This window comes from Aotus nancymaae, unplaced genomic scaffold (genome assembly GCF_030222135.1).
Source record: "Aotus nancymaae isolate 86718 unplaced genomic scaffold, 86718_ANA_hifiasm-v0.15.2.pri h1tg000011l, whole genome shotgun sequence".
NCBI lineage: Eukaryota > Metazoa > Chordata > Mammalia > Primates > Aotidae > Aotus > Aotus nancymaae.
Genome location: NW_026988422.1, coordinates 47971324 through 47999246, shown reverse-complemented (window position 1 = coordinate 47999246; position 27923 = coordinate 47971324). Strand labels below are relative to the sequence as shown.

Sequence of the window (27923 nt, the reverse complement as noted above, 5' to 3'; positions counted from 1 at the left end):
TAATGAGAGTGAGCCAATTCTCAGGTAAGTTAAGAGATGGGCAGGATAGAACACAAGAAGCCACAGAAGTCAGGGTCGGCGACAAGCTGGACTCTTGGTCATCAAGAGCTGGCCGTGTTGCTAAGGGGCTAAAAACAGCCAAACAGGTCACTTTCCAGGGTGCTGGGAACCCAGCTGTTACCTGACAGTGCGCTGTAGTATGGACCCTCCTCGTCCTCTTCGTGAGAGGAGGAGCCCCCAACGTCGCCTGTGTGGTCCCACTCCAGGGGGATGGAGTCCACGCTGACAGGGGTTTCACAGCCTGACCGCTCGTGGCCCGGGGCTGGGGGCACTAGATGACACAGGGACTGAGGAGATGAGGGTTCCTCGCTCTCCCCTCTTTTACGCCAAGAATCAGTCTGGATCTCTCTGGGGTCTTCCATGTCTGTTTCATTCTCAGAGGCCTCCTTTTCATCTTCCAAGCCCTAAACCAGAGTATCCAGTTGTTAGAATTAATCAACTCACAGGCTACGCAAGAGCATGAGAAGTCTGCTTGTCCTGCAGTTTCCAAAAATAACCACCAATAGCATTTCTAAGGCAGCTTTAAAAAGATCAGGTTCCCAGGTCCTGTTTCTGGTTATTCCAGTTTAGACAATCTGGAGTGGGGCCTAGAATCTGTATTTTCCAAAACCTCCAGCTTTTTTCCTTAGAAAAAAAAAGCTGAAGTTTGATAATAAGTTAAACAACTTTATCTAAGAGATAAGGGCATGCTTGCCAGTTTCATTGATGGTGTTACTGTCAGGTTCCTCCAAGAATCAGAGTATTTTTGAAAAGGGCATTTGAATGTTCTGGATAAGACTCGTGACTTCAAGAACTATATCCATCAGGTTCTTTCTTGTCTTAATTGTTCAGTGTCTGTATTCTGCTTGTGTCATGACGTCCCTTTCAGTCTAAGAAAAACAACTTTAAGTGGCTGTACTTAAAAATCAGAATTGTAGGGTAATATTTGAGGCCATGTCTGATGAAATAACTACATCTGAATGTGGCCAGTGGGAAGGACAAAAAAGAGAGACTGGCCAGTTGTGTTGGTCAACGGTCATCATTCGAGCTTCAGGCACACAAAGGCCGTAAACTTTCAATGGTGGCCTGAACTCCACCTGAACTTCCCAAAGGAAAAGGCCTTTCATCCAGGGAAACATCAAAGTTGCTTTTGAAACTGTTGTGTTGACTCTTCCAAGGTGAGAACAAAGCATCAGAAAGGCACAAATACTAAAAGCTTCCAGCCTCTAAGAACAAGGGAAGGGCAAATAAATTCCCAAGTTACTGACGTAATAAAAGCCAGAAGAGTTCTTCAGGAATTCTAGGGGAAGAGACACATGCCAGACAAGCCCCGCCTGGAGGAATACTTAAAGCAGACTCGAGGAGCATGCGCTTCAGGAGTGCCATGCTTTCCACTGGGGAACGGGAGCCCGTAAGTTATTGTGGCTCTACAGTAATAAAAGTGGAAATTAAAATTTTTTGATAGTCTTTTTTTTTTTTTAACCAAAATACAAACCATAGTTCACTATGATAAGATAGTCTCCTAACTTTTTAAAAATTTTATCTCACGTAAACTCTGAGCAGCCCAGGTGCCCTTTCTAGGTGGCAGTGCCCATACCGGAGCGTGGGAGGTGAGCCGCCGGTGGAACCGGGAGACCCTTCCGAACACCTCCTGGCAGTAGCGGTGGAGCTCCTCCAGCTCATCCTCGATCAGCACGGCATCCAGGGGCTCGCTCTTCTGAATCAGCTGCTCCCCAAACACAATGAGCTGATCAATTTTGTTGGTATTTAATGTAATCTCCTGTTGGAAGCCCTGTTGAGAGAGGGGAAAGAAAGGACTTCAAAGAAAGTTCACCCGGGGCATCCAGAGCCTGTTTCCTCTAACTGGGCCACAGAAAAAAACATCCAAATGTCATTATTGTTTTGTTCCTTCACATGCTACTCTAGCTTTGTTTTTAATTAAGTGACAATGACACCTTAAGAATTTTAAATGATTGGCCGGGAGGGCGGGGTGGCTTACAGCCATAATCCCAGCACTTTGGGAGGCCGAGGTGGGTGGATCATGAGGTCAAGATATCAAGACCATCCTGGTGGACATGGTAAAACCCCGTCTCTACTAAAAATACAAAAATTAGCTGGGCATGGTGGCGCGCGCCTGTAATCCCAGCTACTCAGGAGGCTGAGGCAGGAGAATTGCCTGAACCCAGGAGGTAGAGGTTGCAGTGAACCGAGATTGCACCATTGCACTCCAGCTTGGACAACAAAAGCGAAACTCCGTCTCAAAAAAATAAATAAAATTTAAAATGAGATCACACCATTGCACTCCAGCTTGAGCAACAAAAGCGAAACTCCATCTCAAAAAAATAAATAAATAAAAAAAGAAAATTTAAAATGATTGTCTGTATTCCCCTCTTTATGGGCACTAGCTTTTCCAATTAAAATAATTCTGAAGGTTTGACACGAGTGGACATTTACTGTTATTGGGTGTGAGAGAAAGAACTTGCCACAACAAAACTTTGTGGAAATAGAACATTTCCCATAATAAGCCACAAATGGGCATTTGTTTTTGCTGACACAATAATATTCATTGGTGCCATTATACTAGGGAAGGCAAATTTCCATTTCTCAACCTCTTCCAAAATCTAGCCAAGGAGAGAATTACAGTGAGATCAGCCTGTCATACAGACATCAGAAACAATGGGAGAGTGGATCTCTGTTCTTGGCCCCACTGGTGACACAGATACTCCTGGGCTGTAGAGAACGGTGTCCTGGCACGGGATAATCGAGCAGTACACAGGTGGGAAGTAGCCTGGCTGCTTTAGGAGTTCTGAAATCTGCTCTCAGAGTATCGGGTGAAATTTGCACTTGGCCAGCTCTCCCCCACCAATGTGAGTTCTTTTCAGAAGAGCTAAGGAAGTGGCCCTCACATTCAGCTGGCGCATCTTGTCATCAGCATCGCTCTCTGAGAAGTGCTCCACATTGGTCAGTTGCAGGTCCATCTCTGTGAGCCAAACCAGAATGCTCTCCCTGGTACCCTCGAATTCTTCCCTCTGGTTGGTGAAATGCTGCAGAAGTGGGGAGGAAATCACATTTGTATTGACCACTGAACAGGAGGAGTGCAGACAGATGGCAAGGTAACCTTTGGCCACAAGAAAAAGGTGCCCAGGATACTCAGGGAGCAATCTCCCACTGGGGTACCCAGTAAGCCCCAGAAGCACTGTGTTCAGAAGCCTGGGGTCTGGTCCTGGGCTCTGTGATACCAAATGACCCCCCACCCCGACTTCTCTGAGCCCCAGCTTCTACACTGGCAAGTCGGGGAGAGAGTGCAAATGTTCATTATGGTCTCTGAGGTCCTTGAGCATTTGAAATTCTGTAATTCTCTACTACAAATCAGTGATTTTCCTCTGTCCTTTGAAGAGCCCCCTGATAGGCCAGGCCAGGCCTTCTGCCTGATGTTTATGCATCAGCCTTTTGCAGCTTTTGCTTGACAGAAAGATTTAGTAGCTTCAAGATGGAAAAGCCCTGATCTCAGGATTGAGGTCAGCCTGGTGCCCCCTTCTGCCTTCACTGAATTCTGAATGTGTCTCCCCAGAGAAAGAAGACCCAGAGCAGATTTATCACCTCCATTTAAGGATGCCTCTCAGGTTACCACTTCACAGATAGGCAGCTGATACTCACATCAGTGTAGCATTTAGTGCCAAATAAAGGCAGATTAGCCACAGGCAGATCAGCAGGAGATAATTAATGCAAGAGGCCCGGCAAGGTGGCTCACATCTGTAATCCCAGAACTCTGGGAGGCCAAGGTGGAGGATCACATAAGCCAGGAATTTGAGAACAGCCTGGGCAATATAGTGAGACCCCATGTCCACAAAAAATAAAATCAGCCAGGCACGGTGATACACACTTGTAATCCTAGTTACTCAGGAGGCTGAGGCAGGAGGATTCATTGAGCCTAGGAGTTTGTGGCTGCAGTGAGCTATGATGTCACCACTGCACTCCAGCCTGGGCAGCAGAGAGATCTTATCAAGAAAGAAGAGAGAAAGAGGAGTGAGAAAGAAAGAGTGACAGGAAGGGAGAAAGAAAGAAATGCAAGGGAGTTGTCTGGATGACTAGAAAAACCAGTGTCTTCCTGAGAAGGAGAAAAGAGAAAGGAAAGACAGGAAGGAAGGAAGGAAGGAGGGAGGGAGGGAAGGAAGGAAAGAGGGAGGGAGGGAAGGAAGGAGGGAGGGACTGAAGGAAGGAGGGAGGGAGGGAAGGAAGGAAGGAGGGAGGGAGGGAGGGAAGGAAGGAAGGAGGGAGGGAGGGAGGGAAGGAAGGGAGGGAAGGAAGGAAAGAGGGAGGGAGGGAAGGAAGGAAAGAGGGAGGGAGGGAAGGAAGGAGGGAGGGACAGAAGGAAGGAAGGAGGGAGGGAGGGAAGAAAGGAGGAAGGAGGGAAGGAGGGAAGGAACGAGGGGAGGAAGGAAGGAACGAGGGAAGGAGGGAAGGAAGGCAGGCAGGCAGGCAGGCAGGCCAGCCAGCCATTCATATCTTTCTAGAATGTGTTCAACAATGCCCTGCCCTGAGAACAGACCCAGAAATTAAAACTGTGTCCCGCAGTCTCTGCCTGTGACAGTCCTTTCAGTTTATACCTGGACTCACATAGCTTTACACAGCACATCTTCTGAATGACAGAAATCTAGGGTGAATATTTACTTTCAAAAACCAAACCTTTGGGATTAGTCAGTGTGCTCTGAAATGCAGAGAATAATCACAGTCCCCAACCCCCTGGTGCAGACAGGGGCTCATGAATGAATGCACCTTGTCCAACCTCCTCAGAGCGAGAACTGGCGGGGCCCATAAAAACAGACAGATGAGCAGAGCGGGGCTCCTTCCGGGGGCCCACGTGTTGCCTGTTCCAGACCCAGCGAGGCGGCGCCCTGGACTCTGCGCCAACAGGTACACCACCACGGGTTATGGAAGTTGTAAAAAAGAGATGTGTGTTGGTGACACAAGTCCCATAAACAGGCCCTGCCTAAGAAGCCCCACACGCAAATCCCTCTTTTAACCAATGAACGTTGGCAGCTTTGGGCTTCTTTGTGTTGGAGGAACGTTAAGACAGCTCAGGCCTGAAGCGAAACCTTCTACCCACTGCCTTGGGTGACAAGCCTGCCACTGCGTATGGCGTGTCACGTCTCCCTGAAAACCTACAGCCGAGCCAGGTGCAGAGGAACTTACCCTGAGTCTGCGCAGGACGGCCGTGACCCGCCTCTGGAGGTTGTCCCAGCGCTGGTTGCCCTCGTGGACCATCTGCTTCAGCCTGCTGGCCGTGTCCGTGCGGTTCTCCCGGGCCAGCCGCCGGTACTGCTTGTTGATGAGCTCCAGCTGAGTGAGCCGCTCGTGGATCTGCCGCTGGAAGGCCTGCACCGCGCGGGAGGGGTCAGAGCCAAAGCGTGCAGAGTGCCAGGACGCCCTCCTTCCCTTCTACACCCCAAGCGACCCGCTGCCAGGCGTTCACCCCCCGAACTGCAATGGCAGCAGAGGGCCCAATTCACCAGTCCTGATGCCAGCTACAGAACAGGCTTTCAAGTTCATTGCACAGCCGCTGGCATACATCAGCCATGTCTTGCAAAGCCGTCTCAGCAGCTGGGGAAAGGCTGTGGACTGGGCAGCCCTCGCCAGAGGTGAGGGGAAGCTGGCTACTTAGGGAGGCCATTTCAGCAGCTGCCCCACTCGCTGCAGGCTGAGTTATGATCAGGAGGCTGGGAAGGAGAAGGCGCTTACCTCAAACCTCTTCAGTTCCTCCTTGGCACTTGTGTACAACACCTCTGAGGAATTTGGGCAGGCTGCCGTCCTCTCGGCAGACTTGAGCCAGTCCTCAAAGCGGGAATAGTCGTCTAAAAACTTCTGCCACAGACGCCACGTCTCCTCGATTCTGACAGGAGGGAAGTGACTTAACACAAGCCATCCCCTCGGAGCCTGTGCTTTCCTACTTCTTTAATCCCCTGACACTCGCACTGTTTAGTGGGGGAGACCCTGTTACCCCTTCTGAGGAATCACAGGGACGCCACTTCTTGTCTGTGCTCCTCCCACCTGGGAGTGCCAAGCACCCCAGAGCTCCTGCTTCACAGAGGCTAAAAAAACTAGGAGACAGGCCTGCCTCCACGATGGCCGGGCTAGGTCAACAGAAGCACAGCGGCCAGCCCACAGCCACACCCTGCACAGGAGAGCTGGGGAGAGACATGACTCCCGTTATGTTTCTCTTGAATAAATCCTTTGATAAATATTGGGCCTTCTCTGCCAATACCTGGTCTATTTCTTTTTTTTTTTTTTTTTGAGATGGAGTTTCACTCTTGTTGCCCATGCTGGAGTGCAACGGCATGATCTTGGCTCACTGCAACCTCTACCCTCTGGGTTCAAGTAATTCTCCTGCCTCAGCCTCCTGAGTAGCTGGGACTACAGGTATGTGCCACCACGCCCAGCTAATTTTGTATTTTTAGTAGAGATGGGGTTTCTCTGTGTTGGTCAGGCTGGTCTCAAACTCCCGACCTCAGGTGATCTGCCCACTTCGGCCTCCCAAAGTGCTGGGATTACAGGCGTGAGCCACTGCGCCGGCCTACCTGGTGCATTTCTAAGTGAAATAGTTACTGTGAGTGTGGTCAGAAGGGTATACTGTGTTCGGCTGACCACTCGGAAGACATCTGGGAGAGCTGAGCTCTTACTTCATGCGCCGCTCCATGGACATGGCACAGATGTTCCTCCAGCGTCTGTCCAGGCTCCTGGTGGTCTGCTGGATCGAGTCGCACTCGGTCTCATTTGCACAGGCATCGGAGTCGTGCAGGAGGACGTCACAGATGTTAAACACGGACTCCACCCCGGCACTGTGTTGTTCAATATCTCGCTGCAGATCCTGTGATTACAACAGAGTAAGAAACCTCTTGAGATGCTGGTAGCAGCAGGAGGGTCAGCATCAAAGGACCTCCGTTCCTCCCTCCCTTCTCCCAGCTCAGAGGATACTTCTCTGAGTGCATTTCCACCGTGGGATCGGCAGTACACGTTGAATCCCTCTCACCTTTGTGCTATCAGCACCTGATACAAAGTTTAAACACTGGAACATCTAGGATTTATGTGCTGAACCATGTGAGGGGTGGCACAGTAGTGGGTGTCCTCTGTACCCTGACAGGTGGTGCCATTACCGTTGAGAGCCCATCACTGCACAGACTCCGGGTACACATGGGATCTACTCCATACCACCCAACCCCAAAGGCCTCCAGTTTAGACATGGTTTCAGGGAGGTCTTCTTTAGAAACTGAGTCTCTCCCTATGACGGATTTGCCGCTTAAAAGAAAAAAAGAAAAAGAAAAAAAAAAAAAAGAAAAGAAACTGAGTTTCTTCAGCAGGAACTCTCAACCTTTTATGGGCTGCCAAACTCTTCAATCTACTAAGACCTCGATGTCTTCACACACATACCAAATGGTGCATGCAGCAGTGTGGGCACCCAGTCTCCCCGTGAGCATGGAGGAGTTTGGGGTACAGAGCTCGCCTCCCCAGCTGATAAAGCCCAGCCATGGCTATGGTGGCTGGGGAGACATGGGATCTCTGGAGTCTTGTCCTTTGATGGTAATAGTGATGCAATCCCCAATTTGGGAAAAATAACATTTATGAAGGGAAAATGGATGGTCACAGGAAAAAACTGGAAAACCTCTTTAGGGATAAGCATGGCCTTTTTAGTCATCATGAGATAATATTTATTCTGTGCCCCACAGCTGGGCTGTGGGGAGGGAGAGAGGTGATGAACCTGTTTTGCCATTCTGGATGAGTTAGACATCCCTGATGTCCAAATCCTGTGATAAGTGTCATAAGACTACACCATTAATTTTAATATCCAAATTACATTGTGAGAAAGCAAAGAGTAAGTTAAATTCTATTTTAATTATTTGATAATATACCAATATCTGAAACCTACACTACTTTAAATAAGCCACTATTAACTAGACTAAATCCAATTCCCAGAACTCAACAAAGTTTGGTTAATAAGAGGATTATATTATAAATGGTAGCTGCCACCATCTACAGAAGGCAATACAAGGTTCATTCCCCAGGGTTGGCTCAGAGCACACATATCTGATAACAAAAACACACAGAGCATTGCAGCTTCCTAAACTACTGGTCTAAGCATGTTCCTTATCACACCTTTTTTTTTTTTTTAAAGAGATGAGGTTTTACCATGTTGCCCAGGCTGGTCTTGAACTCCTGAGCTCAGGCAATCCACCCACCTCAGCCTCCCAAAGTGCTAGGATTACAAGCATGAGCCACTGCGCCCGGCCTATCACACCTTTTCTTGTTTTAATTTTTTAAAAAGCTATGCCAGTCACACACAATATGATCCCATGCAAACCTTCCTTGGTTAGAAAACTTGCTTTTCTTTCAATTCATTGCCTTCCAAAACTATATTAACAGAACATAACGATCAGAGTTAAAAAAAGACATAATTAAAAAAATCTTATTTACTTCAGTGTAAACTTCCCAGAAAAAAAACCAAACAAACAAACTTATTTACCACCAAGGTTAAGATATGCATCTTAAACATGATTCACTCAGTTTCACAAAAAGCGACGTGCGTGTGGGAGGGAGCACTCAAGAGATGGAGGCGAGAACATGGAAAGGTGTCAGTTTTCTCTGGAAAGAGCAAACCAATGTTATGAAATGTGAGCATGTGAACACACATAGATATGGGGAGGGCCTGAGTCCGTGCACATCGCGGACACCCGTCCTCTTTCAAGACCTCATTTCTGATTGTCCCACCTGCTGCTCAGCGAGCCTCTTCTGGATCTCTTGATCATCGCAGACGTCATAAACAACAGGCTTGGAAAGCTCAGACTCAATTCGAGCCAACCAGGTGCGAAGGTTGCTCATGTTTTTGTCCAACTGCTGAATAAAAGCAAAGGTCTCCTTCAGTTTCTTCACCCTAAACATATTTGCAGAAAAAAAAAAGCCCAATACTTAGTGGTGACAGAATGTGCCAATAAGAGCACTGCAGGGTAAAAAACAATCTACTTTGCTTTGATTTTATATCAGGAACAACTCTCATATCACCAGACACAAGTTCTCAGAGGAGATGTGAAGCTTTGCAAAGCTGTTATTTCTGTTGATTTTCAAAAGGACTGAGAGTTAATCTACCTATGCAAATATGGAAGTCTTATCATTCCCAGAGTGAGATCCTGAGACCCAGTCCATTGTCCTGAGGCTGCAGAGGTGAGAAGATATGCCATTTTTTCTAAATGGGAACAACCATCCTAACTTCTGTCCAGTTTCTGCATAGGTATGTCTGAGACTGCAGCGGCCAGTCATCTACCCTGGGAGATTAAAGATGTTACACGCCTGGTTCACAGCTCACTTGGTGGCATTTGGTCCACAAGGCCTCTCATGGGACCCTCCCCTTTGGCAGGAAACATGTGCCAAGCCCTACCACTTCTGTCTGAGGGGTTCGCCCAGCCATATACATTGAACCAGCCCACGTGGGTGGATTATGGGGCATCTCTGTCCGTCAAAAAGGGAGGAGGCAAAGGAAATCTGCATGCAAGCGCAGTTCTAAATGTGATCTCCCTCGCCAATCCGCCTCCGCTCCCATCCAGCCCAACTCGGCGTGGAGCAGATTTGAAAGCACACACATGGCATGAGTGCAGCTTGGCGTGCACGTCAACATGCTGTCAAGGGGAAGTGATGTAGCTGTTGAGGGAAAACAATCTTTTTTTGACATATAGACTAAAATAAGATGCTCCAATAAACTGCTTTCCTTAAAGTCCTCAAGTAGAGTAAGTAGAGCCAGGATCTGTCCTGGCATTCTGTGGGATTTTTCATTAATCCCAGACACTTAAAAGTAATGGCTCCAGGCTGGGCATGGCAGCTCACGCCTGTAATCTCAGCACTTTGGGAGACTGAGGCGGATGGATCACGAGGTCAGGAGTTTGAGACCAGCTTTGGCCAACATGGCGAAACCCCATCTCTACTAAAAATATAAAAAATTAGCCAAGCATGGTGCCAGGTGCCTGTAATCCCAGCTACTTAGGAGGTTGAGGCAGGAGAATCACTTGAACCTGGGCGGCGGAGGTTGCAGTGAGCCAAGATCATGCCACACTCCAGACTAGGTGACAGAGTGAGACTCTGTCTCTAAAAAAAAAAAAAAAAGCAATGGCTCCAATGTAAAGTTCCTACTTATCAATACCTACACTGGGAGATGCTGATGCTGTCAGAACTGCGCCCCATGGCTGGGAGCTAGAGAGAGAAATGGGGCACTGACCCTAACTCTCAGGAAACACTGCACTCCAGGCCTCCATCACCTCTTACTTGAACGAACAACCTCCTCTCAGCCCCCTAGCCTTCCTGTCCACTTTTGGTTCTGTAGCCGAAGTGTAAATAAGTTTTACAAGGCATGTCTGATGCATGCTCAAAGCCTTCCATATTCCCTGCCCTACCCTGAAAAACTGGTTCAGCCCTCTGATCTTTGTACCTCAAGCATTCAGGGGCCACTCTGCTCTAGCCTTGCACTCTCTCAGACACTGAGCACCCACCAGGTCAGGGACTGCCACGGCCAGACTGCAGCCAGCGTTTCCTCTGCACACGAAGCACCTCCCACAGCGCCTGGTGGGCAGGAAGCTCTCCACAAATGTTGGTGAATGGATAAATATGGACAAGCTCTTCCACTAGAAGCTATGATTTAAGTAGACCACGGAGTAGTCATGTAAGTGTGGATTTAAAAAAATTGTAACTTATGGTTGACCAAGTCAATCCAAGGGACTGACTTCTACTTCTAGTTCTATTACCAGCTACTGTTAAGATTTAATGCAAGTCCTTTCACCTCAGCCCCCTTATTTCTAGTACACCTTCCAGGCCCCTTAACCTCAGGTAGGTGTAGCATCAGGTGAGGTGAAGCCAGAACTCCAGAGACAAGCAGACCTGGGCCCAAATTCCATTCTCCCATCTAAGAGCTCTGCACTCTGCAAACTGCCCACCGTTGACTCCCAGTCTCCTCATTACTTGTAAAATTATCCACCTTGCAGGTGGTGGTGAGACTGAAATAAGAGGCTGCACGTAAAGTCATCTGCACAGAGTGAATGCTGACTGGGACCACGTGACACTACCATCACGCTTTATTTACACAGCTTGGATGTCACAAAGTTCTTTCATAAATATTTTATTCTCAAGGTCAAGCCTGGAAGAAGGCTGTGTAGTCTGGTGGTGGAAGAACACAGACTCTGTGGTCAGGGCCTGGGTTTGCGTCCTGGCCTTGCGTCCTGGCCATGTTTAATGTCATCTGTAAAATGGTGTTAATAGGCCAGGCGTGATGGCTCACGCTTGTAATCCCAGCACTTTGGGAGGCCGAGACTGGCGGATCACGAGGTCAGGAGTTCGAGACCAGCCTGACCAACATGGTGAAACCCTGCCTCTACTAAAAATACAAAACTTAGCCATGCGTGGCAGTACACGCCTGTAATCCCAGCTACTCAGGAGGCTGAGGCAGGAGAATCACTTGAATCCGGGAGGCGGAAGTTGTAGTGAGCCAAGATTGCGCCACTGAACGCCAGCCTGGGCAACAAGAGCGAGACTCAATCTCAAAAAAAACCAAAAACAAAACAAAGCCCCCCGCCCAAAAAAAAAAAAAAACAAAAAAAAAAACAGTAGGAGTAGTACCTTCCTTCACTGGGTGGCTGAGGGGACTGAATGAGCTATAACACGTGAAAGGCAGAATGCCTCAGAGATAAATGCCCAGCAACTTATAGTCACGGTAAGTTTCAAGGAGGCATGTTTTCCAAATTATATTCTTACTGCAAACACCACAAGGACAGATGATTTATTAAAAAGGAAGTAATGGAATCCGGGGCCAGGCCTGGATACAGCTGTAACCTAGATCCCACCTTCATTCCTACAACTTCAGAGGTACACTCCCCTCACCCCAATATCTTGCCACCTTGATTGTCCTGGTTCCAGAAAGAACACTCCAGGCAACTCCCAGGATAACTGGGAACCCCTGGCACCATGGGACAAGGAGTCCTCCAGGCAGTTCCCAAGGGACTGCCCTCCTAGAAGCCTCTGCTGGAGAAGAGGCCCGGCCAAGAGCTTCCCAGGGTCGGGGAAGGGCTCAGGCTTGTGACTTCTGCACAGCTGTCCTGCCCTCCTCACTCCTCCCCTCTTCCCAGAATGAAATCTCCCACGGCCTTCATCTAGCTCTGATCCTATTCCACCGTAAGAATCCCAGCCTCTTTCTTATTTTGAAAAGAAGAGAGCTAGAATCCAAGTATTTCTTTATATACTTTTTCTTATTTTTTTTCCGTTTCCTTCTTTATCTCCTCTCTTATAACTTAAAAGCGATGAACAGAGGGCGGTGGCTCATGCCTGTAATCCTAGCACTTTGGGCGGCCAAGGTGGGCAGATCACAAGGTCAGGAGTTGGAGACCAGCCTGGCCAACATGGTCAAACTCCGTCTCTACTGAAAATACAAAAAATTAGCTAGGTGTGGTGGCGCACACCTGTAGTCCCAGCTACTTGGGAGGCTGAGGCAGGAGAATCGCTTGAACCCAGGAGGCGCAAATTGCGGTGAGCTGAGATCACGCCACTGCACTCCAGCCTGGGCAACAGAGCAAGACTCCATCTCAAAAAAAAAAAAAAGAAAGAAAAAGCAACGAACACACCGAAGAATGCACGGGTTGAAATGAAGGGTGCTAACTAGCAACAAAATAACCTGGGTACAGAAGCACAGGGATGTGGTGATCTCAAACTCTGTTAACCCTGGGGGTTAGGTGTGCAACAAAGCAGAGGGGGTATGCAGAAGGTGGGGGAATAATTTGCTTGGTTTCCCCAGGACTGTGGTATCCAAAATGGGGTGCTCAGGACAAATCAATGGAATGTGGAAATAAAACAGGAGATTGTCTATTGTCATCCCATTCTTTTAAAATGATAAACTTTATTATTAAAATGAAACATCTGTATCCGATGCTGATGTCTACATGTGCCAGGCTTGTGGTACTTCATGTTAGTAACTCATTTATTTATTTATTTATTTTGAGACAGTCTCAATTGCCCACGCTTGAGTGTAGTGGTGAGATCTGGGCTCACTGCAACTTCTGCCTCCCAGGTTCAAGCAATTCTCCTGCCTCAGTCTTCTGAGTAGCTGGGGTTATAGGCACATGGCACCATGCTCAGCTAATTTTTGTATTTTTAGTAGAGACAGGGTTTCCCCACGTTGGCCAGGCTGGTCTCAAACTCCTGACCTTGACGACTCACCTTAGCCTCCCAAAGTGTTGGCATTACAGGTATCATTTACTCTTTATAACAATGCTAGGAGATAGGTAATATTATCTCTACTTGACAGATGAGGAAACTGAGGCACAGAGAGTAAATAGCTTGCCCAAGTCACATGGTCAATAATGGAGTCAGGATTCTAACCTGGGCAGTCTGGTCTGGAGCTGTTTTTTATTTTGAGACAGAGTTTTGCTCTTGTTGCCCAGGCTGGAGTGCAATGGTGCGATCTCGGCTTACCGCAACCTCCGCCTCCCAGATTCAAGCAATTCTCCTGCCTCAGCCTCCTGAGTAGCTGGGATAATAAGCACGCACCACCATGCCCAGCTAATTTTTTTTATTTTTAGTAGAGACAGGGTTTCACCATGTTGGTCAGGCTGGTCTTGAACTCCTGACCTCGTGATCTGCCCACCTTGACCTCCCAGAGTGCTGGGATTACAGGCATGCGCCACTGTGCTGGGTCCAAAGCTGCTGTTCTTAAGCACTACCCATCTTCTCACATAATCCCACACACACTAACGTGCACATATGGGAGGTACAGGATTGTTTTGTTGCTGTCAGAGAACATGACCAGAAGTCTGGACTCATAGCGCAGGATACACTGGGGGTAGGATCTGGTATAATGGATGCTACAGCTTGGGGTTCTTAGCTGGTGCCTGGAGAGGAGGCCAGAAGGCTCAATACATGCTGCCCACATTTCCCTTCCATGATTTTCTTTCAGTAAACACTTAACCATTGCTTTGTCTTGGATCCTGCACACATCCTGAGGATTCAGAGATCACTAGAGGATTCTTCCCAGAGAGGTCATCACCTAACTTAGATGTAATGTTGACCTTATAATACAACATAGGAGCTGCTCAATAAATAGCTGTTGAAGACCGGGTGCGGTGGCTCACGCCTATAGTCCCAGCACTTTGGGAGGCCGAGGCAGGTGGATCACTTGTGGCCAGGAGTTCGAGACTAGCCTGGCCAACATGGTGAAACCCTGTCTATTAAAAAAAAAAAAAATAGCTGTTGAAGGAGTGAATGATGTTCACTCATACCTTTCGATCTATCTGATTTGTCTTCTTCATAAAAGAGGTAGCCATGTTAGATTGTAAAGAAGAGGTAAAGACCGAGCATATCAGAGCCCTTTTTGCCACAAAGCAGTGTGCTGCCATCCTAAGAGCCACTTGTGTTCCTCAGCCCTAGTTTCACACGGGCCAGTGAAGTGCTGCCAGACACTCACATCAGAGGCTTACTTAGTGCAAATTCAAGAGGAAGTGACAAAGCACTCATCCAGCCAGGATGTAGCCTGTATATCCCAAACTCCATCCAGAGGTCTAATACCCCTAAATGCCTGGGAATACAAATGCCGTTCCTCAGATCATCAGGTAACCACTTACTCTGGGACCCATCAGGTACACTGCTGGGTATGCATCGTTCTGTTCTGTACAGACACTGTCATCTAATTATCACCTCTCCCAGGTCAGGAAGTATTTGTCTTTTGCACACCCAGCCAACTGACCTCCACATGTGAGGCCTTGTTAATACTGCTCTCGAACAATTTAAAATCTCGAGTTAATATCTGGAAATAAGAAAACCTATTCAGAACCCAGCCTGCTGGCACACAGAAGCAACCCCAGCACGGCCTGACGTCAGCTACCTGAGCCGGCTGCTGCCACGGCCCTCATCTCTGCAGCTGCCCAGGTTTTCACCCGGGTGCTCTCAGCATTTCTCACACAGGCATTTCAACAAATAACATTTCTCCAGGAAAAGGCAGCATTTTAAAACCCAGTTCTGAGAGTCAGAAAAAGAAAATGTTTAAGTACAAAAGGCAAGTTTTCCACCTGCGTAGGCTCTTTATTGGGAGACTGAACAAAAGCAAAATGTTTTCTATGAAACCAAACAAAAGAATTATGCCTAAGAGTCACTTTAAATTAGAAGAGTTCTTCTGCAGTGGCTACGGGTAAAAATGCAGAAAAGAATCAAGGTGAATAAAGTTTTTCTTTTAACTAGCGATGGATGAGAATATAACATTGATGAACACTGCTCTCCTTCCAAACAAAATCAAGCCAGGTTAGCATCATGCTATATACCAAGCCTAAGCCTTTACAATGTATGAGGAAGGCTTTACATGTTAAATTTATACACATGGAATAATTTACCATTTAGTTCTATCCTCTAAGTGCTCAGGAGTCTACAGTTAAATTATAATAAAAGCCCGAAATCAGTCTAAGTTAACAAAAAAATTCCTATGTCCATGTGGACAGCCTTATTTAAAAAATACTAAGGAAAACTGAGATGGTTCAAGTATCTGAATTTGTACTAATATAAACAAATAGTCAAACCTGTGGGCAGCTGTCAGTTCCAAAAAATACTGTTCAAATCCTGTACAATTCTATCTTTTTACGTGACTAAACATCCTTATGGCAAAATAATGCATTACACCAAGATCCTGAAGCCCTGATTTAGGGGCAGAGGCATTACAATACACGTCTGAGCTCACTGCCTCTTTGAAGCATTTTTGTCACCGGAGGACTTCCATTTTCCACACGGCATAATCGCTCCTCTGCCCTGCTTGTCAGAGGCAGACTGCAGACACCACACGCATGCTGACGCTAGGAAAGAACCCATCCCCCGATGGCTGAGCACACACACTCCGCAGCCACCATCTCATCGGTGATTTCTATTGTAACCAAAGCGACACGGCCAGAGAGCAAGACACAAGGGACAGCAGCTGGCACCTCGGCCCTATGCAGAGCTGATGACGAAAATGGCACTTACTGTTGATGAGAAAAAATCATTCCTTATGTTTAAGCGAAAGCTCCAAGTTCCCGGCTGCACCTCCACCTCCCAGGGCTGAGGCAGCCCCTCCCCCTGCCCGGCGTGCCCTCTTCACTGGTTCAGCATCTTGCACAGAGGCGGACTCAGCCCTCTCCAAGGCTCCTTGTGGGCACGGCTGGCTCGCAGGCACAGGGCAGTGCCAGTGGGAAGGAAGACACCTTCTTCTCCCCTGCTAACTGCAATTTTTAATCTCGGTTTTCTCCCTTCCAATAAACAAATATCTCCAGCTCTTTCCTCACACACACAGCCTTTGTTCTGACACTCCAGGATTGCAACGCTGGGAGAAGAAAGTCACAGTGTTATCTTGGCTATGGGTTATTTATGAAGTGCTATAAACGGAGAGAAGAAACATTTAGATTTGGGGCATACAAAAGAGGATTTCTGTCCTCCTCAAATTAAATTTCTCTGTTTCGGGTTTAAAAGAAACAGCGAAATTGGAAGCCCCTGAGTCTAATAGGGATGTCTTCCTCTCATCCTCTTAAAGAAGAAATTTCCCTGTGGGGGTTTTCTGCTCTGTCCTTTTGGTCCTAAACACCTTGGTTTAGAAGGGTCAGAGAGTTCATTTAGTTCATCTGGTTTGTGCCAAAAAATTCTATTTTGCAGTATAAAGGGAATTTAGGACTTTGCAGAGGAAGAAAATTTGTAATTTTCCTTGCTAGCTCCTCCCAGGGTTTACCATAATGTGAGTGTTCTACAATTCCTCCTTATTCACAGCCTCAGTTTCTCCCGACAATCCTAAGTGGCAGTGCTCGGCCTGTGTCTAGGCTACCTTAGACTCATTCCCAGCCTTATTCTGAGACTCGATATCATTTTTCAGGAGTCCCTAAAGCCCAACATTTAGTCATTATTACATCCCCACCTTGAAACACAGCAAACGCTACACCAGTGGAATCCGAAGAGCAGAACTGGCAATAGTTCGCCCCAAACGCTGCATTAACTCAGACCCACATGGTTGGCTGTTCCTGCAGCCTGCTAAACATGAACCTCTGAGGCTGGACGTGCCTGACGCTGGCCATCAGCCTACTTGCTCATTACCCCAGTGATGGCCACTCTTTCCTTGGGGGAGTTCTCCGACCCTCAGGCACTTCTGCAGGGTCTGAGAGCAGCGATCACCCATTCTAGAGGTAGAAGGATCAGGCTGATGAAGTGAGGAGCCTCACATCTGGCTCTCCCTGTGCTAAAATAACCTCTCAATCCTTCCAGTCCCATTGGATCAGGCAACCTTCTAAGACCAACGCAAGTCAACTTTGTGACTAGCAGCATTGTTTGCTCTTCCAAAAAACCTTGAGAAAATACAGATAAAAGGAGAACAATGAAAAGCTTTATCTGCTTAAAAAGGCACATGCATTCCTGCCCATGCTGCAAGGAATGGAAAACAATCTTAACTCACAATTGCCATGGTCATAACTTCTGAGTTTAATGATAACATTTTAATTGCCACTATTATAAAGTAGGTGGGCTTTTCAGGTTGGTAGACAAAATGTAAAGGTTATGTTTGGTTTAAAAGTTCCTTTTGGTGGATTTGATATTTCTGATAGTGACAGCAATTCAGTCTAAACAGGAAGGAGCTAATCTTTGAGGTCATACAGTACTAGGAAAGTCCCTCCATGTCAGTGGCTTCATAGGGATGACAGGCCTTGCTGCTGGTGCTACCATCAGAGAGAAATTTAGGAGAGAGAACATGAAATTGATGACATTTGTTCACGACACGTCAGTACAAATGAGCAAAAAGAAAATTAAAATCATTTTCGTTAAAATGATTCCAACCAAGATAAAAACCAATGTAAGCTTTCTGGGGTGGGGGGATGGGTATGCCTTTCCACTTCACTGTCGAACCTGTATCAGGCACTGAACGCTTTCCTCAGATTATTTGCACATGCTGCTAGAAAGAGTCTTTAAAAAGAGTTCCTCAATCCGATCCCAAGACTCTAAAGGAATTCACCAAGATGTGTAACCTGCCAGAGGGACTCACTGAAGACACAGCCCAGCCTGTGGCTACAGAGCTCCTGCGTCATAGGACAAGCCAGGGTTTTCATTCATCAAACAGGCAGAGCATTCTGGGAAACAAAAGTAGATGATGAATTTTTAAGGAGTTCAACTATTGGGTTCTTTTTTTTTTTTTGAGATGGGGTCTTGCCTTGTCGCCTAGGCTGGAGTGCAATGGCATGATCTCGGCTCACTGCAACCTCCGCCTCCTGGGTTCAAGCCATTCTCCTGCCCCAGCCTCCCAAGTAGCTGGGATTACAGGCGTCCACCACGCCCAGCTAACTTTTTGTATCTTTAGTAGAGATTGGGTTTCATCATGTTGGCCAGGCTGATCTCGAACTCCTGACCTCACAATCCGCCCACCTCAGCCTCCCAAAGTGTTGGGATTGCAGGTGTGAGCCACTGCACCCAGCTGCAACTATTGGGTTTTTAAAAATAAGGGGAGGCATAGGTGAGATCAGGTGGCAGGTCAATTCCTTCTCTGACATCAGTCCCATTGACGGGATGAGATCCAAGGATCCTCTTTTCCGAGCTTTAGTCTGTGATGGCTGTGAAGGTTAACCCTGCATCTTTTTGTCTATCACCCATCAATCTGTATCTCAATTGTTCTTAAGTAATCCAGGTTCCTCCAGAACAGAGGATCACACAATTGGTAGTTCTGAAAAATAACTTCTGTAATTTAGTTGTCTGTCCTGCATTCAGAAGTTTTGCTAAGTTACTTTTCAAAGATGTTACTGAAGGCTGGATGTGGGCAGCTCATGCCTGTAATTCCAGCACTTTGGGAAGCAGAGGTGGGAGGATCACTTGAGCCCAGGAACTCGAGACCAGCTTGGGCAATATGGTGAAACCCCATCTCTACAAACAACAAACAACAAAAACAAAAACAAAAAGTTTCCCGGGCATGGTGGTGTGTGCTTGTAGTCCCAGCTACCTGGGAGGCTGAGGTGGGAGAACTGTTTGAGCCTGAGAGGTCGAGGCTGCAATGGGCTGTGATTATGCCACTGTATTTTCAGCCTGGGCCATACAGCCAGACCTTGTCTCAAAAAGGAGGAGAGAGTCTAATAGGCACAATTAAAAAAAAAAAAATTTAACTCTTTGTTTAATTTGACAAATGAACATAGAAGCATATAATTTTTTTTTTTTTTTTGAGATGGAGTCTCTCACCCAGGCTGGAGTGCAGTGGCATGATCTTGGCTCACTGCAACCTCTGCCACCAGGGTTCAGGTGATTTTCCTGCCTCAGCCTCCTGAGTAGCTGGGATTACAGGCGCCTGCCACCACGCTCAGCTAATTTTTGTAGTTTTCAAAACTACAAATGTAGATGGGTTTCACCATCTTGGCCAGGTAGATCTTGAACTCCTGACCTCATGATCCCACCTGCCTTGGCCTTCCAAAGTGCTAGGATTACAGGCATGAGCCACAGTGCCTGGCCCAGAAGCACATAATACCACCATGCCTGGCTAATTTTCTATTTTTAGTAGAGATGGGGTTTCTCCATGTTTGTCAGGCTGATCTCAAACTCCCGACCTCAGGTGATCCGTCTGCCTCAGCCTCCCAAAGTGCTGCGATTATAGGCGTGAGCCACCATGCCTGGCCAATCTTTTTTTATTTTCAATTTCTTTCTTTTTTTTTTTTTGAGATGGAGTCTTGCTCTGTTGCCAGGCTGGAGTGCAGTGGTGTAATCTCGGCTCACTGTAACCTCCGCCTCCCAGGTTCAAGCAATTCTCTTGCCTTAGCCTTCTCAGTAGCTGGGACTATAGGCCCATGCCACCACACCCAGCTAATTTTTGTATTTTTAGTAGAGATGGGGTTTCACCATGTTGGCCAGGATGGACTCGATCTCTTGACCTCGTGATCTGCCCACCTCGGCCTCCCAAAACGCAGGGATTACAGGCATGAGCCACTGCACTGGATCGGCCAATTTTATTTTTAACAAGAGATGCTATTCCCTGTCAAAGGGCCATAGCAGCAGAATACTGTGGGCAGGATGGAAAAGGGTGCATGGTGTCCTGGATCTGGTGGGCAAATGAAGCCATCAGGGAGCCCTGCAGAGCAGGTTCTTGTTGCCACTGTTCAAACATAAAGTCTGCAGCCTGTTCTTCCAACCCTTCCTTCCCTTTGTACAATGCCCAGGGTGAAGTCAGCATCAGGGATTCTATGTAAGGCTGATTTATGACAGGTCCAAGTTCACTGCCTCAACCCACAGATTCACCTGAACAATAAACTTAGCTAAGAGCTTCTCAGCCTAGCCCTTGCTTTAAAATAAGAAAAATGATTCCCTCCCAAATTCCTCAGTGCCGAAGGGATTAGGCACTCAACATGTACTGCTCATTGCAGTGTTTCAAATGAGAAGGTCTGGGCTGTCAGGGAGGTGACACTGCCTGAGTTGAAATCCCGGTTGAGTCACATGCTGGCTGTGTAACTATGGGTAAGTTACTCAGCATCAGTCCTCAGCTTCCTTATCTGTGTATAAAATGGGGCAATGATATTTACATTTCAGAATCACAATGTTTAAGTGAAATCATACACAAAAGGTGCATTAAGAATACAGGCAGCTGACAATATATTTGCTATTATTTCAACTCCTTTTTCCCCAATTGTTCTTTCCAAAAAGATTAGTACAGTTTCACCCACTGTTTTATCTCTTTCCCACCAAAAGGTTGGCTGAAGACAGGCAGCCAAAGAGGCAGCAAGGAAAGCAAACAGCTTGTTACACTCCAGTGTGATATAAGCAGAGCATGAATGATTAAGAATGGACTGTCACTCTAACCCTCAGGAAACATTAGCTAGATCTTGATCCTGTATGATCCATGAACGGGCATGATGCCATCCTACCTTCGACTAGTGCCAAGGGCCCGAGAAGACTTAGGCTATAAAGGCGACCACGAAGACACAATTCATCCCATAGAAATTATCTTAACAAACGCACTAAAACATTTCTTCATTTCAACAAACGTGATGCACTATTCTAAGCTCTGAGAATGACGTAGTCCAGTCACAGGCCTTCCTGGGAAAGATCTCTCATCACTAGATGTAACTGATAGAATCATCTTCCACTCAATAAACATGTGACTTAAGAGTCTTCTTATGGGAAAGTAGAAAACAACCACTCCATAAATGCTGGCCCATATACGCTGGCTCGTATGTGATGTGCTGGCCCTATACCAAAGGCGTGACACACATCCTCACCGCGGACAGCACGAGTGTCCTCTGATGTGAGCCAATTAGACCCATTTTACAGGTTTAGAAACTGAGGCTTAGAAAGGTTAAATCACACACTCAAGATTCCACAGTGAATAAGTGGGAAAGTCAGGAATGGTTCAAAACTTGTGCTCTTAATCCTTACTTAGATTTCCACCATGCATTTCTGTTTGTTTTTTTTTTCTCCAAATTGGCTGTGGACAGAAGTTCAACTTGGGCCAGTCTATGTTGCCAGCCAAATCCCCCCAATATTTGTCTTCAGCAAACCCTCCACTGCTAAGGAACCAGGCATAGCTCAGATTTTTTTTAGGAGGCTAAGTATTTAGCTGAGATTTAAAGTCTTTAGGCCGGGTGTGGTGGCTCACACCTGTTATCCCAGAACTTTGGGAGGCTGAGTCAGGTGGATCACGAAGTCAGGAGTTCAAGACCAGCCTGACCAATATAATGAAACCCTGTTTCCACTAAAAATACAAAAATTATTTTTAGTGGAAATAAAATGGTGGTGGCGTGCACCTGTAATCCCAGCTACTCGGGAGGCTGAGTCAGGAGAAACACTTGAAACCAGGAGGCAGAGGTTGCAGTGAGCTAAGATCGCACCACTGCACTCCAGCCTGGGCAACAAGAGCAAAACTCTGTCTCAAAAACAAAAACAAACAAACAAAAGTCTTCTAAGATTTATCCCCAGGCCATCCTTCTAGCTCATCTCCTATGCTGGGGTCAATAGGACTTCTCATCACTTCCTGAATGGCTTCGATGCTGCTCTACTCTGTACCGCTTTGCTCTCAACATAAGTGCCACCCTCTCTGCCACCAGTAACCGCCAGGAATCGCAATCCTTCATTTAGGACCATCTGGGAACACAGCCCCTCTGTTAGGCTCTTCCTAATCTCAGGAAGATGGGATCTGAGCTCTCAAACCACTTGGTTTTACAGCTGCTCAGATACCTACTTCCATTAAGGTAACTGACGCATCTTACTTTCTGCCTGTAATTCTCATAGCATTTAGCCCAGTGCCTCTGTTGACTGACTCAGGTTCACTTATGGTTTCCAGTAAACAATGAGGTAAAGAAGATGCCAAATTATGAAGAATATCTTACTTTCATCACCCCCCAAATTCTTTATTCACCTTATAGGTTCTCCTGTATATTCCAAATTCGATGTGTGTTCAAAACATCTGCTCACGCTGCCACAGAAAGAACCCGTGTGGTCAGTGGAAACACAGCTGCACAAGTGGTCTCAAGGCCAAGTGACTGTTCTCTGTATGCCAGGTGGCCACTAAAAAAACATCCACTTGGAGTTTGTCTTCAGAGAGGGAATTTGAAGACAAGACATTTAAGAACTTTGGGTATCATCGTCATTTTGGGAAGAGAGAGAAAATTATCAGCTCTATTTCTGATAAGACTACACTGGCAAATACAGCTTTGATTTGTGGTCCTCTGATTTAGGACTTGGTTGTGCCCAAATCCACACCCTAGGACAAGACGCCCATGAGAGACCTGGCACTCTTAGCCCACATGCTTACAGAAGACTCCTGCCCCTGCCTTGAGTGCGGGTAGTGGGGCGGTCATGGGCCCCCAGCCTCCAGAAACTGGGCCTGGGCCCTGACCTGCCTGATTTGCCATACTAAGGCAGGAACAACAGGCATGATTTCACTGTGGGGACACGCACATGCTAACACAAAGTCAAAATTTCTAAACAATAACCCCTCCCAAGGATCCCTTTCCAAATAAATTTCCAACTCTCATTTAAAACTACTCTAATTCATGTGAAGTTGTAAGCTAAAGAAGAAATATTAACATAGAATATACTAGCATATAATTTTTAAAATAATATAGAAAGAATTTCCACTCATTTTTATCAACCTGTGCCTTAATCTGTAAACTTACAAAATTGCTGGATCATCTTAGAGGAAGCTCAGTTTACTAGATCTGTAAAACAATCACTGTTCCTGGAGAGTAAGAATCATTTTTAGGCCATTTCTTACCTCGATCCGATGACATCAAAAAGATGTTGCCAACGATCGTTAACTTTGTTGAGCTTGTCATCGATCTCAGCTGCTCTCGACTGGTTGCTGGCCTTGATCAACTGGTCACCCATCTGCTTTAACTGTAACTTGTTTTCACTAAACAAGTTTATTTCTTCCATGCAGTCCTGGCAAAGGCACCAAAACATAAAGCCTGGATTATTACCCAAAAGTCGTTTCTTCTCCTGCCACAAACAGAGTTGCCTCTTGAAATTAATAAAACAAAACAAAAGAAAACGGCCAGGCATAGTAGCTCATACTAATAATCCCAGCAGTTTGGGAGGCCAAGGCAAGAGGATTACTCGAGTCCAGGAGTTCAAGACTAGCTTTTGCAACACAGTAAGATCCCACTGTTTCCTCTCACCGATTTCTTCTAACCTACTTGGGAGCTGAGGACAACCGGGCATAACTAATTAGCCTACTATGGGTTACAGTTTCCCGGAGGTTTGACTGAGTGGTGTTTTGGGTGACTGCAGCAAGAATGTTCTTATTACCTTTCCCTGTGGGGATCAGTGACCATTTCAAAATTATGAGCCTTGCTGCTGTTGGCCTCTCCCCCTTGGCAAGGGGAGCTTCTTTTTTTCTTGAGACAGTTTTTGCTCTGTTGCCCAGGCTGGAGTGCAATGGCACAATCTTGGCTCACTGCAACCTCCACCTCCCAGGTTCAAGCAATCCTCCTGCCTCCACCTCCCAAGTAGCTGGGATTACAGGCATCCACCACCACACCAGACTAATTTTTGTATTTTTAGTAGAGATGAGGTTTCACCATGTGTCAGCCAGGCTGGTCTCGAACTCTTAACCTCAGGTGATCCACCCACCTGGGCCTCCCAAAGTGCTAGGATTACAGGCATGAGCCACTGTGCCCAGCCAAGGGGAGCTTCTTAATAACAACTAGAGAAACTCTAACTCACTTGGGCAAGAGCTGATGTATAAGGATATGTAAGCCCCTTCCCTGGCCAAACTTCCTAATGGAGAGAAAGCAACTCTTTTCAGTACCATTGCCCACTGACAGTGGTCTCATACTCCCATCTCTCTGGAACCTTCTCTCTTCTAACTGTTCTCTCAAAAGGATCAAAAACAGTGAAGTCCCTTCAATTTCTAAAATTCCTGGGAACATACCTGTAACATTCCACCTGTTTGGGCCTAGGAGAGAGGAGAACGGAGAGTTCCACTGTAGTCAGAACTACATCCACCTGGTGTCCTCCCTTACCTTCTGTAACTTTTCAATCATTTCTTCGATACTAATATCTGCTGTCTGTAGAACTTTGTTTTCCATCTGCACCAGCCAGGCACACAACTCTTTATTTTTTTCATTGAATACAATCCACGAATTGAGTCTGTCTTCAATCTCCTGTTTACGTATAGCCACCTGCGAATGAAAATACATTTGGCAGCTGAGTATCACCAGGAAGGAAAGCACCCGCTTCTCTCCCTCACATCAAAAAGACTGAGTTTCATTCATTTTAATCAGTAGCTCTCTACACGTACACTTGTTTTTGCCTCTTAAAAACCTAGGATTTAGCACCAACAGATGTTCCTTACACCTGTGATAAATGCCGTAAAAAGTAACAAAATAGAGACTGCAACTGGAAGGACTGTTTTACCCAATACACGTGTGTTACTATCCAGTTACATTAAAAATTAGAAACAGGAATGGCTAGATGAATTTATAACCCAAATCCTTGCCCTTTTAACAACAAATCAAATCCTTATACCTACATAAGGACAATGTCCTGTCTATTTAATTTAAAAACTCTTAATCCAGATATAATGTAAATCAAACATTTATAATGCAAACGGACCAGGAAAACTACATCCATTTAAATGTCCTAGTGTTATGCTTCAAAACAAAGCAAAAACAATGTACATCACTCATTTAACCCACTTTCCCATTATGCGCTGTGGCTTTTCGATGGACACCATGGAAGTATCACCAGCAGCTGGTCCGCAGAAAGCAGGCTGACCCCAAAATACGCAATACCCCATTATGCGTAAGTAACCTCTAAACCGACATCAGCTATGGGTCCTCTTCCTTAAAGGTTTATATTTTACTACTTAAATATAAATTTAAGTAATGCAAATCAGTCTTATTAGATGGAAAAGTATTCCCAGGTTTTAAGAATCTTCAAGAATCATGGGAGTTAAAAGGGGATGGCTAAGAGTTCTTTTGGTAAAGTTTTGACACCCCACTGTATGGATCAGGAAACCAAGGTTGAATTCTCTTGAGATTTTCCTGCTGTGTATAAAGAAACCTCTGCTCTTTTCAGAGGAGGAAATACTGAATGCTTATATATCCTACCCAGCCAAATGTGTTAAAAAGGCTTGAAAAACTATCCTAGAAAAACAAGTGTTGTGTTTCCATTCCTCAGGGCATCTGTTTATTTTAGCTCTTAAAACCACTGGCATTTTGCACAGTGTGGTTCTGACTGATTGGTTTCATAATAGTAACAATCAGGAACATCTATCTGGGTTCCAGTCTTCCTGTCTACCTTAACTTTTAGAATACTTTTCATATATTCTAAACATTTCCTTTTATATAAAATTTGAAAAGTTCTAAAAGAACATTTAAAATTAGGGTACACTGTGGATATTAAATACTAAAACCAAGAACAACAACGTGTCTGAATTTCAACTTTTTAAACACATCTCTTCTTAATTATTCACACAAATGAGATTAAGGAATTTATTTTCGTTAGAATTCCATGCTCTTAAAACGAAGATCTTTAAGACTATTTGAACCCCTTAATTCAATCTTGATCCTGTCACAAGCATATACCATATAATACTCTATTAATAGAATCCCATTCTTAATAAGTCGAAGTAATCCACTGAGACGCAACTAGCAGTTGATCATTTCTCTTAGAGAATTTTACAAACCAGTTACTTGAAATAAACATCAGATTGCATGTGAATGCAGAGTACTCATCGGAAATGCTACCACGCCTGCTGGGCACTGAGGAAGACTCCTGCTGTTAGGCCCAGAAGAAACTCCTAAAGGACCTTTTCACTGGGTCCTGCTTGTGATACACTGATTAGGACTTGTCACCTACACAAGCCAGGGAGCAGTCTACATATCTGATTAGAACTGCAATTTTTGTCTCCACTTAAGGTGACTTTTTAAAAAGCTTATTAAAAGCGTGCAAAGTTCTAGCATTTAGCGCTAGAGAAACAAAAGGGCCAAATCTGTTAAACCATGTTGCTGCCTTCCAAAGGAGCAGCATCTGGGCCAGGGGTCCCACTGAAAAGGGCCTCCGGTTCAATGAAATTAAGCTGCTTTCTATTTTGTCTGGCCTTCAGAGACGTTTCAATCCACTCCCAAGCAGCCGTGCCCTGCAGTGAACTAACTTACCCTAAAGCAGAGGTCCTCCCATTGTCTGTGCAAATGCTCTATTTGCTCCTTCAAAACCATCACGTCTTCCACGGGAACGTGCCGGGTTAAGTCCGCCTTCATAGTTTGAAGTTCTTTCAAGTTCTGAGTCCAGCTAGCCAAAGACTTTTCTAGTTCCTGCATTTAAGCACAAGAAGGGGGTAAAAAGCCTTCAACTCAAGCGGCTGTTGTTTCCAAACCTGTAGGCTAATCCTTTGATTAGGCTCTGGGGGAGGGGAGGCCAGGAAAGGGGGAGGGACCTTCTGAATGGGAAACAGCCCCAGGCGAGCGCCTGCAGTCTACGTTGGCCAGTACTCCACCACCTTTTCCTCAAAGGAAAACTCTTCCACCTTTATTTTCATTTCCTCAGGTAGCTCTGATTTTGATAGAATTTATTCTATTTTAAGGTCATGCAGGTCTTTATTTAGAGGAAAGTGTATTTGGAGTCTAATAATCTTTACACGCACACACATAGGCACACACATAATTTTTAATCCTGAAACTACATTTCAGATAGATATAAAGTGTGATTTTCCATTAAAAAAAAAAAAACCTAAGAAATGTATTGCTGCTACTGTGGCAATCATGTAATAGCAACAACTTCTGTTCCAAGGGAATTATTTTTGGTTAACTTTTGAAAAGAATGAGTGAGTATAATGGAAGAAAAAAATAAACTTTTCTAATTGGCAAAGATTAGTTAGCAGACAATTTTCTGGCCATGGAAACATCTATCTGAAAATGAAGCATCGGCAGTCTCAGTGGCTTATGCCTGTAATCCCAGCACTTTGGAAGCCCAAGGTGGGCGGATCACATGAGGTCAGGAGTTTGAGACCAGCCTAGCCAACATGAAACCCCACCTCTACTAAAAATACAAAAATTAGCTGGGTGTGGTGGAGCGCACCTGTAATCCTAGCTACTTGGAAGGCTAAGACCAGAAAATTACTTGAACCTGAGAGGCAGAGGTTGCAGTGACCTGAGATTGCGTGTCACTGCACTCCAGTCTGGGCTATGGGGAGTGAGACTGTCTCACACACACAAAAAGAAGCATCTGTCAAATTGAAACTTTTTGAAATCTACAATTTACTCAAGAGAATTACTTTCACAGCATGGAAGGTAAAAGGAAACAGCCAAAACACTCAAGGGTCCGCCAGGTTTTCATTGTGCTTACAATTCTTCATAACTTGGCACGTTTTAAGGGTCTTCAGTCCTGTCAACTGATATCTGAAATAAGGT

The 27923-nt window shown here is 45.8% G+C and overlaps 1 protein-coding gene across 4 annotated transcripts in view; it reads right to left on the bottom strand.

Moving 5' to 3' along the window:
• The window catches only part of SYNE2 (spectrin repeat containing nuclear envelope protein 2), a 330936-nt gene that overhangs the window by 12709 nt on the left and 290304 nt on the right, over positions 1-27923 (bottom strand). For 3 of the 4 annotated variants that reach the window (XM_064374927.1, XM_064374924.1, XM_064374925.1), the window contains 10 exons: positions 26673-26828; positions 24534-24692; positions 23285-23451; positions 8800-8962; positions 6717-6904; positions 5779-5929; positions 5233-5415; positions 2946-3083; positions 1637-1831; positions 182-464 (listed from right to left, as the gene is read on the bottom strand). In XM_064374927.1, the coding sequence (XP_064230997.1) occupies positions 182-464; positions 1637-1831; positions 2946-3083; positions 5233-5415; positions 5779-5929; positions 6717-6904; positions 8800-8962; positions 23285-23451; positions 24534-24692; positions 26673-26828 (1783 nt within the window). Of the gene's footprint in view, positions 1-181; positions 465-1636; positions 1832-2945; positions 3084-5232; positions 5416-5778; positions 5930-6716; positions 6905-8799; positions 8963-16056; positions 16332-23284; positions 23452-24533; positions 24693-26672; positions 26829-27923 lie in introns of those variants that run through there. The other variant, XM_064374926.1, reaches the window with a different exon arrangement.